The sequence below is a fragment of the Musca vetustissima genome, unplaced genomic scaffold (assembly GCF_032173495.1).
Source record: "Musca vetustissima isolate MV318-11 ecotype Yass unplaced genomic scaffold, APGP_CSIRO_Mvet_v1 utg7802, whole genome shotgun sequence".
Lineage (NCBI taxonomy): Eukaryota > Metazoa > Arthropoda > Insecta > Diptera > Muscidae > Musca > Musca vetustissima.
In genome coordinates this window covers 155,937-172,632 of record NW_026877668.1, presented here as the reverse complement: position 1 = coordinate 172,632, position 16,696 = coordinate 155,937, and the positions used below count along the sequence as shown (strand labels likewise).

The window sequence follows — 16,696 nt, the reverse complement described above, 5'->3', positions numbered from 1 at the left end:
ACGTACTGAATTAAGCCTAGAGAGATGTCTGCCAAGTTTCGAGAAAATCGGTCCAGATTTCTATATAGCTCCCATATACAGTGGTGGTCACAGAATTAAAACATTTAATGTCGTAAACATTTTTATATCAGCCCTCGATTCGTTTGAAATATTTTTGAAAATTTTTTAATTCAGAACACTTCGATATACTGCACGTAAGAGATTTAGTGTGAAAATAGAAAATTGTTGCATGCAATTTTTCCATAAATAACGGTTTTTATGAAAATATATCGACTTTGAAGTGGCCATATAATTAAAACATTGTGTGATTTTTTTAATTTACTGCATGTTTAGAATATATTAAAAAAAAAGCTCTTTAATTTAGTTCAATTGTGTAAATTAAGCACCGATAAAATCATTTACAGATACAAATTTTTGAAAAAATCTGTAAAATCTATAAAAATTTCCGAAAAAATTGTACAGTTCACTTTGCATTCATAAAATAACCCTTATTATAGAAAATAAAGGTCCGAATGCACCAGAAATTGCTAGAATTAGTAGAAAACAATAAATAATTCTCAAAATAAATAAATATTTGAAATAAAAACACAAAAAATGGGAATTAACCTCATAGAACGATTCAATTTCGATAGCCTTTATTGAAGAAGGCCGGAATATTTTTGCAGTATGTGAGGAAATATCGATTGATATTGGCATTTATTATATCAAATCGATTGTTTGAGTAGTACAGAATATATTTTATCAAAAAATATATCAGTCACAACAGAACGAACAGAGAGCAACACCGAGGAAACGTTTCTGGCACACAGCAGCATGTTTGATGGTTAACTCTTGACCCTTAAAATCTATTGAACATGACAATATTTTTCCAAAATAATATTTTTTAAATAGAATAATGTCCATTTAACCTATTTTAGCCTAAAAGAATGAAAAAAATTACAGTTTGACAAATATTTAAAGTCTTGTGTTGAGCATCAAAAATGCTGCTGTGTGGCAGAAACTTTTACTCGCTAACATAGGCGCTGATCTCTGTTCGTTATTTTATGACTGATATATTTTTTTGATAAAATATATTCTGTACTACTCGAACAATCGATTTGATATAATAAATGGCAATATCAATCGATATTTCTTCACATACTGCAAAAATATTCCGGCCTTCTTCAATAAAGGCTATCGAAGTTGAATCGTTCTATGAGGTTAATTCCCATGTTTTGAGTTTTTATTTCAAATATTTATTTATTTTGAGAATTATTTATTGCTTTAATTCTAATTCTAACAATTTCTGGTGCATTCGGACCTTTATTTTCTATAATAAGGGTTATTTTCTGAATGCAAGGTGTACTGTACAAATTTTTGGAAATTTTGGTAGATTTTACAGATTTTTTCAAAAATTTGTATCTGTAAATGATTTTATCGGTGCTTAGTTACACAATTTAACTAAATTAAAGAGTTTTTTTAAAATATTTTCAAACCATGCAGTAAATTAAAAAAATCACACAATGTTTTAATTATATGACCACTTGAAAGTCGATGTATTTTCATAAAAACCGTTATTTATGGAAAAATTTCATACAACAATTTTATATTTTCACACTAAATCTCTTACGTGCAGTATATCGAAGTGTTCTGAATTAAAAAAATTTCAAAAATATTTCAAACGAATCGAGGGCTGATCAAAAAATGTTTACCACAGTAAATGTTTTAATTCTGTGACCACCACTGTATAGTTTCGTCCGATTTCATGTAAATGGTGCCCCAAAGTCCCAATATATCTTTCGATTTGCACGAAATTTGGCATAACGTACTGAATTAAGCCTAGAGTGATGTCTGCCAAGTTTCGAGAAAATCGGTCCAGATTTAGATATAGCTCCCATATATAGTTTCGTCCAATTTCATGTAAATGGTGCACCAAAGTCGCTATATATCTTTCGATTTGCACGAAATTTGGCATAACGTACTGAATTAGGTCCAGAATGATGTGTGTTAAATTTCGTGCAAATAGGTTCAGATTTAGATATAGCTCCCATATATATTTTCGTCCGATTTTATGTAAATGGTGCACCAAAGTCCCTATATATCCTTCGATTTGCACGAAATTTGGGATAGCGTACTGAATTATGTCTGGAACGATGTGTGTTAAATTTCGTGCAAATAGGTTCAGATTTAGATATAGCTCCCATATATATTTTCGTCCGATTTTATGTAAATGGTGCAACAATGTCCCTATATATTTCCGCGATTTGCACGAAATTTCGCATAGCATAATGAACTAAGTCTAGAACGATGTGTGTTAAATTTCGTGAAAATCGGTTCAGATTTAGATATAGCTCCCATATATATTTTCGTCCGATTTTGGATTTATAAGTAAATAAAGAACTCAAAATGTGGCCGAATGCAAAAACCATACTGAAATAAATGTAACCTATATTTCGATATTTCGCTTTAAATTTATTTACATTAGTTTGTCCCATCGTAAGAAGCAACTCTATACCTGACCAAAATTTAGTATAGGTTGCAGAATGACATGTTTAATTTCATGTTAATGGTTCTTCAATAATGCGACGTCTGTTAGGATTCATCTGTTTAATATACCCACAGTGGTGAAGGGTATCATATAGTCGGCCCCGTCCGACTTTACTACTTTCCTTACTGGTTTGACTTATTAAAGAATTTGTAAAATAACTCCATAGAATGAATCAAAAATTTGCTTGATGCTTCAATTTCCTTTAATGCCCCACCAACACAAACACAAAAAAGAGGTCGGCATGATCTCCAATTTGATTTGAGGAGGAATATAATACTCCTTTGTCTGTTTTGGCACACGCTACACAAATGAGATTAAGATCAGCTGGAAAAACAGATGAGTCAAAAATAGTTAAGGAAATAATATCATCTCCAACAAGAGCGAAAAAATACAGAAAAAGTTTACAACAGGTATCACCACAGCAATTAAGTGCGGAGGAAGACCTTTCCGTCTTGGTAGAAGCGAAGCTAAGTCGACACCAATATAATGTAATTAGAAAAGCCGCGCCGGAGAAATTTCCATCGTATACAATAGTCCAAACAGTTAAAAAAATTTTATCCAGAACGAGACGAAATAAAAATTACTGAAACGTCAGCGCAAGTCAATCCACAAGCACTATTAGACCATACCACTGAGATGACTTTACACACAAGATGACTTTACACACTAAGTGGGGATTTGATGGAAGTTCAGGACACTGTGCATATAAACAAGGCTTTCATGACATTAACGCCTCAGATTCTTTAGTATTTATAACATCGCTTGTACCATTGAAATTAGTTTGTGGAAATAAAACAATTTGGCAAAATCCTCGTCCGTCTTCCACTCGTTTTTGTAGGCCCTTGAAAATTGAATTTATGAAAGAAACGTTCAACAGTATTAAACTCGAAAAAGAAAGAGTAGAGACTAAAATAAAGGCTCTTGTCGATTCCGTATTACTAGTTGGAGAGAGATTAGTGAAAATTAATCACGAACTAATTCTCGTCATGGTTGACGGTAAGGTCTGTAATGCTATAACAGACACAAAGTCCACACAAAAGTGTTATATATGTGGCGCTACAAGCAAAGAGTTTAACAATATTGATGAAATGATTGTAAAAGTTGTAAATATAGATAACATGCTTTTTTAGTTTATCTGTCCTTCATGGCTGGATACGATTTTATGAATGTATTATTCACTTGTCATATAAACTTCCGATTAAAAAATGGCAAACTGGATGTGATGATGAAAAAAAAATTATTGCTGATACAAAAAAACGCATTCAAAGGGAATTCCGAGAGAAAATAGGTTTGATTGTTGACCAACCAAAACCAGGCCTTGGAAACTCAAACGATGGTAATTCGGCAAGGCGTTTTTTTAAGAATGCTAAAGTATCTGCAGAAATTACAAGAATTGATTTACAATTGATGCACACAATATTAATAGTTGTTTCTAGTGGTATTGAGGTTAATATTGACAAATTTCGCTAAAGACACTGCAAGGCTATCTGTTAAAAATTATCCATGATATCATATGCCACCTACTCTACATAAACACTTCATTCACGGGCCAGAAATTATAGCGCTTGCACCATTGCCTATTTGTCAGCTAACTGAAGAATCTCAGGAAGCCAGAAATAAGGACTTCAAAAGCTATAGGGAGCACTTTTCCCGTAAATTCTGTCGGGAAAATACAATAGAAGATTCTTTTAAGTTCTGATCCGTTTATTTCGAGCAAGAGGAAGAGTTGTAAAAAGAAAATACAGCAAATGCCTCAGACTACATTGGAGTTACTTATTCTTGCCCAAAATGAAAATGATAATGGTGACGAAGACGATGAATGTTATTTTAACGAATTTTATAATTGTATAAATTAATTTTAAAGTGGTTGTCAAAAAATTATGATTTTGAAGTTAATAATACTTTTAAAATTAATGAAATGAAGTAAATCAAAAACCGTACAATTATTTTTTTATTTTTATTATTTTTTTAATTACTTTTTTCCTGTAATGGTTGTTTGTTTTATTTTTATGCTATGATTTTTGATTATAAATATTGATCAATAAAATATAATAATATTTTCTAATGTATTTTTTTTTAATATGTGGAATAATGGAATTTGAAGAAAAAAATAGGATTTTAATTTTAAATTTTGGGTATAAAAATACAGATTAAAAATTTATTAATTTTTATTTTTAGGAAAATAATTTTCAATAGCATTTTGTAATATATCGTTTTTATTTGAAAAATTACAACGAAAATTGTGATATAAGACAATTTTTTCCAAAATACAAAAAATGCCATAAAAGATTTAAACAACAATTGTTTTATTTATTTATTTTTTTCTTTTTGTTTATAATTATGCTTTTTATATATTTATGAATACCCATCAATAAAAAAATAACAATATTTTAAAATTACGGCTTTCCTGAATTAATCGCCACTTTGCCTACCGCTCAACCCACTGTGCTACGGTTCTTTGGAACTATTAGTTTCCGAAAAGTACTAATCGAACTATTAGTATACGAATAGTACATTTAAATTACATTTTATACAATTTCGTAGCATAAGGGCGGATAGATCTAAAAACTTGAAATTTGGATGGAATACGAATCAAGGCTGAGAAGTAGATTCGATATATAAAGGTGATTTTGCAATTGTGTACTCATGTATGCGAAAAGTACAAACCGTACTAAATTTGTTACAATTTGAATTTGGAGAAACGGATGGAGCTGGAATGCTGAAATTTGAAATTAATTAATATATGTTGGTAGTTGTTATACCCTTCACCACACTGTGGTACAGGGTATTATGTCTTTGTGCTTATGTTTGTAACAGACAAAACGAAACAAGATAGATACATGGTTCCTTTTGCGAATATGCATAGAATCGCTTTTTAAGTCGATTTATGTATGTCCGTCCGTCTGTCTGTCCACGTATATTGTAAACAAAGTACGGGTCGCATTTTTGATTCGAATTAGATGAAATTTGGCACAGCTAATTTCTTTGGCTCAAGGACGAAACCTATTGAAATTGGGAAAATCGGTTCAGATTTAGATATAGCTCCCATATATATTTTCGTCCGATTTAAATTAAATGGTGCACCAAAGTCCCTATATATCCTTGGATTTGCATGAGATTTGTCATAGCGTACTGAATTGAGTCTAGAATGATGAGTGGTAAGTTTCGGGAAAATCGGTTCATATTTCAATATAGCTCCCATATATATTTTCATCCGATTTTTTGTAAATGGTGCACCAATGTCCCTTTATATCCGTCGATTTGCACGAAATTTGGCATAGCATAATAAATTGAGTCTAGAATGATTTGTGGTAAATTTCGGGAAAATCGGTTCAGATTTAGATATAGCTATAGGTAAATAGTGCAACAAAGTCCCTTTATATACTTCGATTTGCACGAAATTTGGCAGAGCGTACTGAATTGAGCCTAGAATGATGAGTGGTAAGTTTCAGGAAAATCGGTTCATATTTCAATATAGCTCCCATATATATGTTCGTCCGGTTTTATGTAAATGGTGCACCAAAATCCCTATATATCCTTGGATTTGCATGAAATTTGTCATAGCGTACTGAATGAAGTCTAGGGTGATGTGTGTTAAGTTTCGGGAAAATCGGTTCAGATTTCGATATAGCACATATTCATATATATTCGTCCGATTTTACATAAATTGTGCACCTGACTCCTAATGTATGGCCGATTAACACGAAATTTTGCACAACGTATCAAATTGAGACTTGAATGACGTTATTGCGTTCTGTTGAAATTGCTGCAGATGCAGCCATAACTTCCATATGAATTTGGAAGGGGTATCTAATTGAAATTAAATTTTAAACAGGGCGGCGTACCGAAAAGTGTGTATCAATTTTGCTATAAATCGTTTTCCATATATTTGTCCCATAGCACTATAGGTCAAAGACCGAGTTTTCTGTGCAAAATTGAAAAAATCAAAGTGTCGTTCTTCACGAGTTGTGTTTGTATTTAGAACACTCTAAATTGGAGGCACGTGATATTTATTAGTGCTAAATATAAATTACCGTTATACATCTGGCCGTGCAAGTCGCTCAATACAATTTATTCTATAAATATGCTAATATTTATATGGTGCTTAGTCAACTTTGTGTGCGTATTATTTCGAATTTCATCGCAATCCGTTGTATATTACGGTTTTGGTGCATCTTAAACCTGAAATCGGATGAAAATATATATGGGAACTATATACAAATCTGAACCGATTTCTTCTATATTCTAGTAACAAAAAAAAAAACAGTTGGACCAAATTTCATGAAGTTTGCACAGAAAAAGTGGTCATTTGACCTATAGTGCATGGTACGCAGACGACTCTAAATCTGCACGAATGAAATTAAATTTATCATAGGTTGCAGAATGGCATGAGTATGTTCCAACGAGGGAACATTGGCAAGCAATTGTAAGGATGCATATGTACAATATACACAAAGTGGTGACGGGTATCATATAGTCGGCTCAGTCCGACTTAACTACTTTCCTTACTGGTTTGGTATTTTGTAGTCGTATATGGTAACAAATCTCCTACCAAAAATTATTAATATTCGCCACTTTTTAGGGTAGTACCATATATATCATGGTAAAATTATAACAGTTAACATCAAAACCCAGCTGATTTGATTCCACGTTATACAAGTGTCAATTTGAATATGACAAATTGTGTTTTTAAAAATTACCCAACAGGAACATTCGGAACGCATACAATTCGAAATTGTTCGTTATTAAATGTCCTCCCGTATTCAATATACTCAATCTGCCTGCTGGGAAAGTTTGAGGAAGTAAATCTTTCGTCATGGAATAACCCGCAATCCCCAGCATTTTCATATGTATTACACATGTAAATGGTAATGACTCAAATATAGGAAAGATGTGGAAGCAATAGAAATATAAATTTGATAGATTTTCATTCATGTTTTTCAATTTTATTTTGATGATTCGAAAATATTAAATTTTCAAAATATTTAGAATTTGTTGATAATTTGTTTGTTTGTATAAATTTTTCTTTCAAATGACGTTGACACTAGTATAACTTACAACAACAAATTTCCATGTGGTTGTTGTATCGTTTGTTGTACAACAACACTTGCTGTTACCTTCTATTATTATACCATGCATATACATATATTTAGCCCGATTTGCACACTATTTTGCACAACATACTGAAGTTAGGATGGCCTAACGTGTGCCGAGTTTTATTGAAATCGGTTCAGATTTAGATATATTTCAGCGAATTCGCTTGAAGCGCGCTCAAGAACCCCAAATATTCACCAGCATTTAGCCATCTCTCCAATATAATAATACCTCCTGAAGTAAAGAATTGAGATACAAAACTAAAATATTGAAATTGGATGAAATTTTTAAAAAAAAAGGTCTGATAAAAGAACAACATATAAAAAATCCTTTTAGTTAATTTATTCTATTTTTTTAATTACTTAAACTATTTATATATGTTGTAAAAAATTAGCCCCTGTATTACACTTTACCCACTATTATTATTATACAATGGATAGGAGAAATATACATACCAATAGATACATTTTTTAAATTATGACCAATTATCTTTCGTTTATCATATTCTTTATTTTATTTAATTATAATTATATATGTATTAATAATATTTGAGATATTTTTTATTGTGCAAAAATTATTTAATAAATTTAAATGTCTAATTGTATATATATGCAGTTTTAAATGGTGTGAGGGTTGATCAGGTGTAAATGAATGTGAATTTCACAATTAACAATGCAATAAAAATATGAAAATGATTTTTTTTTGGAACCGAAATAAATGGCACAGCTTATGAAGAGCAGGTTGGAAAAGGGACTGACTTACATTATTACAAACTAAACAAAAAAGTATAGATCAATACTAAATAGTAACTTCTAAGTCATAGTTAAAAGTTTAACTTTTAAATTTGTTGTTATTTTTTGTGTAAGAAAAGATAGAGGAATCTTAAATTATTGCTGTTAGAGATACATAATTTAAATATATACTTTTAAAGCTTAAGGAATACAAACAATATTGGGAAGCAGGAATAGCAAACCAATAATTTTTTACTCTATTTTAATTTAATATAATACAGTTGTTAAATAAAAAAATATTAACGTGGGGGAATTAATTCGAACATGGCGTATTTCCATGTCCAAGAGCGGGCTAAAGATTCGAAACGGCAGCGATTGTGTTCGTACATATAGCCAAGATCGGGTTCCATGCATACCTGTAAATATATCGTCAATTAATTTCAGATCTCGAAAATGTTTAAGAAAATTAAACATGTACCTCTGTATAAGGATCCGTTAGCAAACTTTGTACAGATAACAATACTTTGGAAACATTCAATGCCAACGACCATTTATGCTGGAAAATATCTATGCCAACATCGCCATGCCGTGAAACATTGGGGTGTAGAATTTTGGTAAGAAAACGAACTGTGGGTGGAATCATGGGATACCTAGAGGAATCGGAATTAAAAGTCAAAATTGTAGATAAATAAATTCTAATAATAAATCTTACCTTTCGGGAAAGAATATAAATATGAAAAATTTACCACCTTCATATGGACTGCCTGGTGGTCCCAATATACTGGCCTGCCAGTATGTATTCTGTTTATCCAATGGTATAGCCTCTATGCCTTCCGTGGCATAACTATTCAGCAGGCGGAAATCATTTATCAAGAAATTTGCCCTGATGGCACTTTGACGCCCTCGTGGTGGTGTCTTCAGTGCCATCTGCAGCAGACATGTTCGACAAAAACATGAACTCATCAGTGCCCCATATAATTTCATCCAATCTTGTATTTCGACCAAATTCTGAAACAGTGGCCAACGTTCCTTGAAATATTTACGCCACATTTGTTGTGAAGTATTTTGGGCAATTATATCATGCCACTGTTTACACACTTCACTTGCCTTCCACATGGACATGTCATCGAGATACGAGAATATGATGACCATAATCTCCACCGGAAACGATAGAATGTGATTCGATGGTCGTAGGGATGGTGTAATTGCCCCGACACCCACTTCATTGGCATTTGCTCTGGCTTCAGACAATAGTTCCATTAACTGGGGCAGAGAACGTGGTGCCGATGGTCTTGGCCTTTCAACGGGTAACACCAAATCCACTTGTGGTCTCTCCACCACTTCATTTTCCACAGGCAATGCTGGCGGATCCTCTCCTACTTCTAGCATGTCATTTTCTGCTTCCAACTCCACATCATCCATTACATCCTCCTCGACGGCATCATTGTCAGGATCTTCCTCCTCTACATCATCGTCCACATCAACGTCAACATCGACATCTTCATCGTCGTCATCATTTTCTTCTGTTTTATCCTTGAAAGGAGGCTCATCATTGCCCGAGTCTTCATCATCGGATATTGTGGTCTCCAGCTCCTCCGTGGGTTCAGTATTGTAAAGAAAGGCATGGCATGTTCCACACAATGGCTCATCAAAATTGGGTCCATAATAGCCATTGCAAACCCAACACGTAGAACTATTCTGAAAATTTAACACACAACAAAATGAAAAATATTCTACTCCACCGTAAAAAAAATACTCCCGTACTTACCGGAAAATTAAAATGATCCTCATGCAACTCCCGTTGTCGTTGTTCCGGTCTACTTTGGTCTTCGACATCGGAATTCATAACATCGTCATCGGATATATCCACATTATTATTGTCCATATTGTTCTGTTGCACTTGATGGTCCGGCATACAGGATGATGCCATTGCTTCAATTGCGTTTACGAGAACAAGTAGTTATTGTATTTGAAGTTTGTTTTTCTTTTCAAAAGAAACTACACGCCAGCAATTTCTTTTACATGAATTTTGTTTTGTTCTAATTCTTTTGATGGCATATAAAATGCCATATTCTTCGTGTTTTGTTTTTTATAAAAATTATTTACTTTTTTTCTTCAATGCACAAAACGAAACGTAGGAAAAGTATTTAGAATGAGATGGTAAAGATGAATGAAAATGTCAAAAGTCAGACAATAGCAAATGCAAGAAAAAAAAAACAGTCAAATGAACACAATCGTTCACGGTCGGCAGTATGACTTACGTCTACGATAAAGCATCCAGGTAAATTTAAAAAACAAATTATTTAATAGCACGTTTATATTATTTCTGTTTTAAGGCGCATTTAGACTACGCCTTCTAAATCGACTCGATTTGCAAATCGAGATATTAAATCATAACTGTTTAGACTAGTATTAACATGAAATGAAGTTGATTTGTCAGCAGCTATTTGGATAGCAATTGTATTCTATTGGGTCAGAAATGCATAAAACCGCTGTCCTTTTAAATTATAGTACTTTTTATTATGAATGCCATCAAAAAATAAATGTTCAGCAGTTGACATATTTTTGTCAGGCTGTTATTTTGAATATTAACTAATTTTAAAGCATACTTTTAGGAGAAACGATTATTTTTTTGGGGACAAAATCAGGGTTGTATTTGAAATTATCTCGATTTAGCATAGGATTTAGAGCAAATCGAAATATTGAGTGGATTTAATTTTGTGTGGTAAATCGTGGAAATTCAAGCTGGATTTAGCAATTAAATCGAGATAATGCACATTATCACGATAAAGGCTATAGTCTGAACGCGTGTTTAGCGGAAATTTTGTTGTTGTTTCTGTGATTAAAGAAAAGTCCTTATTTTTAACAGTTAGCATAAACTAGGATTATTGACTTCGTACAAAAATTAACAAAATAGCAGATATACATTTTTTTTTTTGGAAAATCGAACACACTGCCATTCGCCATTCGCGTAGACAATGTTTCGAAAAAAAAGCATTTAAAGTTTGAGAAACACTCTTGCCGTCACTTGATGCTAACGCAATAAATCGGGTATATCTTCAAGAGTTGTTGAGATTTTCTCTTGCAATTTTATAAGGACATTCCTGAATTAGGGAATGAGGGGGAATCTCGTTAAAGAAGCTTTTCCTTGTCTGCGCCCTCTTTAATTCTAAAGTTTGTGTAGACTGCGAAGAAGTGCGTGGTCCTAATTGACATCTTTCATTTGTTAAGGGCTCAGTACAAATATCACGTTACGTTTGTATCTTGGAATAATTGGGGGTCGAAGTTTGATTTATATCGACCATTAGCTTCAGCAGTTCAAACATGGGCGGAGGTTTATCTCCTATATTCCTTCGAACTCTTTCCGATTATATTCTATACTAGTGTGTGCGGAAATAGTTATTATAAATTTCAAACTATTGATTCCCTTATATTCTCGAACAGCTTGATGTTTTTACTTTTGAAGAACTTTGATAGAACCTCAATAATAATTCGCGGACCAGATCTGCACCTGCATCTATTAAAATGTGTGGAAATGGCACCCAATGCTGTCGTGGTACTATGCACTTCACGGAATTTATGCTGATATATGAATAAAAAACTGCTAGTAATTGAAGATAGTCATTGAAGTCCAATATTATTCATTGGGTATTTGTGAATATTAAATAAACATTCGCGGACAATCAGCGGGTCCTGAGGAGAGTCTCGGAGGAAATGACCGAGTGCCTATGATACCAGGACTGACGAAGCGATGGCACCACTACCTTCCAAAAGACCTCCCAACCTTCCCAAGTGATATCCCTAACGTCGGGGTGTTAGACGATCTTGTGCTCATCTTCCTTTTCCACTGGACCATTCTTTTCCCTCAACCCCCGTTAGGTTAGGGATGTACGGTTGTTAAAAACAACCGTCCACTCGGAGACTAATGTCCATTGCGATCATCCTTTTTTACCTGCAAAGAGAAAAAGAAGAGAGAGAGTGAAAGAGAGATGGTTATTTTAGACATGTTAGATTTTTGACAACCTCTAGGATCTGGTTTGGTTCTATTTCAGAGATTATCAATTTCATATCTTCCAAACTGTTTATGTTTTCTGCCAATCAGCTATGGACATTTACAGAGGATATGTTCAATTATTTCTCGCTCTTCTTCGTCCTCACATAGACGACAGTAATTCTCTCCGCTGGAGTCCCATTACGAAGTGAGAGATCTAATCTTGCAGTGACCTGTTATGATCCCCACAATGATCTCCCTTGTTATGTGCCAGCAGCGAAGAAGTTCTTTTGCGAGAGAATTAAGGCCAGATAGATTCTGCAACCAGGTTCTCTCGACTATCTGTTACCGACTATCTGTTACCGACTACCTCGCCATAGAACAAGCTGATTTTGCCAATGAACTAGCCGATGGATGATTTCACAGATCTCTCAATCGGAAGATTGGACGATTGTGAGCCCCCTCGAGTAAGCTCGTTGGCTATATCATTCCCTTCAATGTCACTATGTCCTGGAACCCAACCCCCTCAACCCCCGTTAGGTTAGGGATGTACGGTTGTTAAAAACAACCGTCCACTCGGAGACTAATGTCCATTGCGATCATCCTTTTTTACCTGCAAAGAGAAAAAGAAGAGAGAGAGTGAAAGAGAGATGGTTATTTTAGACATGTTAGATTTTTGACAACCTCTAGGATCTGGTTTGGTTCTATTTCAGAGATTATCAATTTCATATCTTCCAAACTGTTTATGTTTTCTGCCAATCAGCTATGGACATTTACAGAGGATATGTTCAATTATTTCTCGCTCTTCAAACATAGAAAGACTTTCCCATTACGAAGTGAGAGATGACTCTTCAGTGACCTGTTATGATACAATAAATTCCCTTGTTATGTGCCAGCAGCGAAGAAGTTCTTTTGCGAGAAAAACGTGTTTAATAAATTGAATACCTCTTTTATGTTCCTTTTAATAAAAAAAATATATTTAAATATATCTAAATGTGCTTATTTAAATTTTTGACAATTTTCCAAAAAAAAAATCTGGCAGCCCTGCCCTCAGCCCCAGTTAGGTTAGGGATGTACAGTTGTTAGTAACAACCGTCCACTGGGAGACTAATGTCCATTGTGATCATCCTTTTTTACCTGCAAAGAGAAAAAGAAGAGAGAGTGGAAGAGCGGAGAGATGGTTATTTTAGCCTTGTCAGATTTTTGACAAAGTCTAGAATCTGGTTTGGTTCTATTTTAGAGATTATCAATTTCATATCTTCCAAACTGTTTATGTTTTCTGCCAATCAGCTATGGACATTTATATAGGATATGTTCAATTGTTTCTAGCTCTTCTTCGTCCTCACATAGACAACAATAATTCTCTCCGCTGGAGTCCCATTACGAAGTGAGAGATCTAGTCTTGCAGTGACCTGTTATGAACCCCCACAATGATCTCCCTTGTTATGTGCCAGCAACGAAAAAGTTCTCTTGCGAGAGAATTCAGGCCAGATAGATTTTTAGATTCCGCAACCAGGTTCTCTCGACCATCTGTTACCAACTACCTCGCCATAGAACAAGCGGATTTTGCCAATGAAATAGTCAATGGGAGGTTTAACAGATCTCTCAATCAGAAGATTGGACGATTGTGAGCCCCCTCGAGCAAGCTCGTCGGTTATATCATTCCCTTCAATGTAACTATGTCCTGGAACCCAACACAAGCTTACTATCTGTCGTATATCATTCAGAACGGACTTGCAATCATGAACTGTTTTTGAGTTTATAGTACACGACATCAACGCCTTAAGGGCCGCCTGATTATCGGCACATATAGTCACCGGTCTCGTAATGTCGGCAGTAAGTGATTTTACTATGTCGGCCGCTTCGTGATTGCAAGGATTTCTGCTTGAAAAACGCTACAAAGATTGTTAAGTTTATATGAGTTGTATGTAGCCTTCTTGATTTCGCTCTTGTACCTATTATATGTTCTCTATAAACGTCCCAATCTGTACTGAGTTACTCGATGACGATGACGTTAACGAAAGCCCTTATTCTTAACCTTATAGGGTTAACCAGTAGGGTTTTGAATACAGAAAAGTAAAATTTGAAAAAACTTGTAATTCTGGAACGGAACTGTTATCGAATTTCAAATGTATTATATTTGTAAACACTGCCAGGACTCTACTGTATCTGTGTCAGAGTTGTATTTTCTTTAATGTTATGACATCTAAATGGCCCCAAATACAACAGCTGGTTTTGACATATCATCAAAACAAAACAAACCGTTTGTTGGGGGCACACGTGTGATTGTAAGAACAAAGTTAATCATATTGCGAAAAAATGAAGCCGAAAAAGAAATTAGGTAAATAAAGTTAATAATAATTTAAAAAATATCAAGCTTATTTAATAACGTCCCTCACCCTCTTCACCAATAAGGAGTTGGATTAAGCCGTGAAGAACGACAGGTAATTGTTATCGGCGAAATCATCCAGGAGCTGTTGCAGGCACACGAAGACAAAAAGGATGTCAATTTGAATCGCATGAAATCTCGTATATCATCCAAATATGGTTTGGAAAGTTCACCACGTTTGGTTGATATTATTGCAGCAGTACCACAGGAGGCAAAGAAAATTCTACTGCCTAAGTTGAGGGCTAAGCCCATTAGGACAGCCAGTGGTGTAAGTGGACTCCAAAATCTTGAAAATTATATGTTTAGTGTTTTTTGTTTGTTTCTAGATTGCTGTAGTTGCTGTAATGTGTAAGCCACATCGTTGCCCGCACATTAACATGACCGGCAACATTTGTGTCTATTGCCCTGGTGGCCCAGACAGTGATTTCGAGTATTCTACACAATCGTATACGGGTTATGAACCCACATCGATGCGTGCCATACGTGCCCGTTATAATCCATTTTTGCAAACCAGACATCGTGTGGAACAGTTGAAACAATTGGGACACTCTGTCGATAAAGTCGAATTCATAGTTATGGGTGGTACATTTATGTGTTTGCCAGAGGATTATCGTGATTATTTCATAAGAAATTTACACGATGCTCTGTCCGGTCATACAAGTGCTAATGTTGCCGAAGCTGTACGCTATTCCGAAAAATCACGAACCAAATGCATTGGTATAACAATTGAAACTCGCCCAGATTATTGTCTTAAACGCCATATATCCGATATGTTATCGTATGGTTGTACACGTTTGGAAATTGGTGTACAATCTGTGTATGAAGACGTGGCGAGGGATACCAATCGTGGTCATACAGTTAAGGCGGTATGTGAAAGTTTCCATTTGGGTAAAGATGCTGGATATAAAATTGTGACACACATGATGCCCGATTTACCAAATGTTGACTTTGAGCGGGATATTGAACAGTTTATTGTGAGTAACCACTTTATTTATTAAACAAATATTTCTTTTAAAGATGTCTTTATTTTTAAGGAATATTTTGAAAATCCAGCTTTCCGTTCAGATGGCCTGAAGATATACCCCACATTGGTAATTCGTGGCACCGGATTGTATGAATTATGGAAAACTGGCCGTTACAAGTCATATCCTCCGTCCATGTTGGTGGATTTGGTTGCCAAGATTTTGGCTTTGGTACCACCATGGACTCGTGTATATCGTGTTCAACGTGATATTCCCATGCCTTTGGTTAGGTGAGGCAAAATAATCATTTGTTTAATTTCCTGAAATTTAAACTGTATTTCTTTACAGCTCCGGTGTCGAACACGGTAATCTGCGTGAATTGGCTTTGGCCCGCATGAAAGATTTGGGCACTGAATGCCGAGATGTACGTACCCGTGAAGTGGGTATCCAAGAAATTCACAATAAAGTCAGGCCCTATGAAATTGAATTAATTCGTCGTGATTACGTGGCCAATGGTGGTTGGGAAACTTTCCTCTCCTATGAAGATCCTGCCCAAGATATTCTTGTGGGTCTGCTGCGTTTGCGTAAATGTTCCCCGGAAACATTTAGACCCGAATTGAAGGAAGGTCAATGTTCTATTGTCAGAGAGCTGCATGTCTATGGCTCTGTGGTGCCGGTCAATGCCAGAGATCCCACCAAGTTCCAACATCAGGTAGGCTTTGTAGTTAGGAAATTATTGTGCATCGGTGATTTATTGTTTATTTTACCAGGGTTTCGGTATGCTATTAATGGAGGAAGCCGAAAGAATAGCCCGCGAAGAACACGGCAGTACCAAGTTAGCTGTTATTTCCGGTGTTGGCACACGAAATTATTACCGTAAAATGGGCTATGAACTAGACGGACCGTATATGTCAAAGAAAATCGCTTAATTATCGCTTGTGATTTGAAGTTATTCTTTTTTATTATTTTAATATATATACTACTACTTAAAATGTAAAATTA

The 16,696-nt window shown here is 34.7% G+C and overlaps 2 protein-coding genes across 2 annotated transcripts; one reads left to right on the top strand and one right to left on the bottom strand.

Moving 5' to 3' along the window:
• Nucleotides 1–317: 317 nt before the first annotated feature.
• LOC133322339 (elongator complex protein 3) lies at nucleotides 318–16,654 on the top strand. The gene is made up of 7 exons (XM_061531335.1): nucleotides 318–322; nucleotides 14,659–14,684; nucleotides 14,759–15,000; nucleotides 15,059–15,706; nucleotides 15,767–15,984; nucleotides 16,043–16,406; nucleotides 16,465–16,654. Exons 2-7 carry the CDS (start codon nucleotides 14,663–14,665, stop codon nucleotides 16,621–16,623), a joined length of 1,653 nt encoding a protein of 550 aa, XP_061387319.1. The 5' UTR covers nucleotides 318–322; nucleotides 14,659–14,662; the 3' UTR covers nucleotides 16,624–16,654.
• LOC133322334 (uncharacterized) lies at nucleotides 8,646–10,282 on the bottom strand. Its single transcript, XM_061531328.1, has 4 exons — nucleotides 10,174–10,282; nucleotides 9,065–10,115; nucleotides 8,831–9,002; nucleotides 8,646–8,768 (listed from the first exon to the last, which is right to left on the bottom strand). Exons 1-4 carry the CDS (start codon nucleotides 10,280–10,282, stop codon nucleotides 8,652–8,654), a joined length of 1,449 nt encoding a protein of 482 aa, XP_061387312.1. The 3' UTR covers nucleotides 8,646–8,651.
• Nucleotides 16,655–16,696: the final 42 nt, after the last annotated feature.

What these genes read in the sequence shown, in the direction of transcription:
- LOC133322339 (XM_061531335.1), top strand. Translation starts at nt 14,663, where the DNA reads ATGAAGCCGAAAAAGAAATTAG. An exon ending in GGGATATTGAACAGTTTATT is followed by an intron (nt 15,707 to 15,766) that starts GTGAGTAACCAC and finishes TTTATTTTTAAG; the next exon opens with GAATATTTTGAAAATCCAGC. An exon ending in CCACCAAGTTCCAACATCAG is followed by an intron (nt 16,407 to 16,464) that starts GTAGGCTTTGTA and finishes TTATTTTACCAG; the next exon opens with GGTTTCGGTATGCTATTAAT.
- LOC133322334 (XM_061531328.1), bottom strand. Translation starts at nt 10,282, where the DNA reads ATGGCATCATCCTGTATGCCGGACCATCAAGTGCAACAGAACAATATG. An exon ending in TTCCGATGTCGAAGACCAAA is followed by an intron (nt 10,116 to 10,173) that starts GTAGACCGGAAC and finishes TTTTCCGGTAAG; the next exon opens with TACGGGAGTATTTTTTTTAC. An exon ending in TTTATATTCTTTCCCGAAAG is followed by an intron (nt 9,003 to 9,064) that starts GTAAGATTTATT and finishes CGATTCCTCTAG; the next exon opens with GTATCCCATGATTCCACCCA.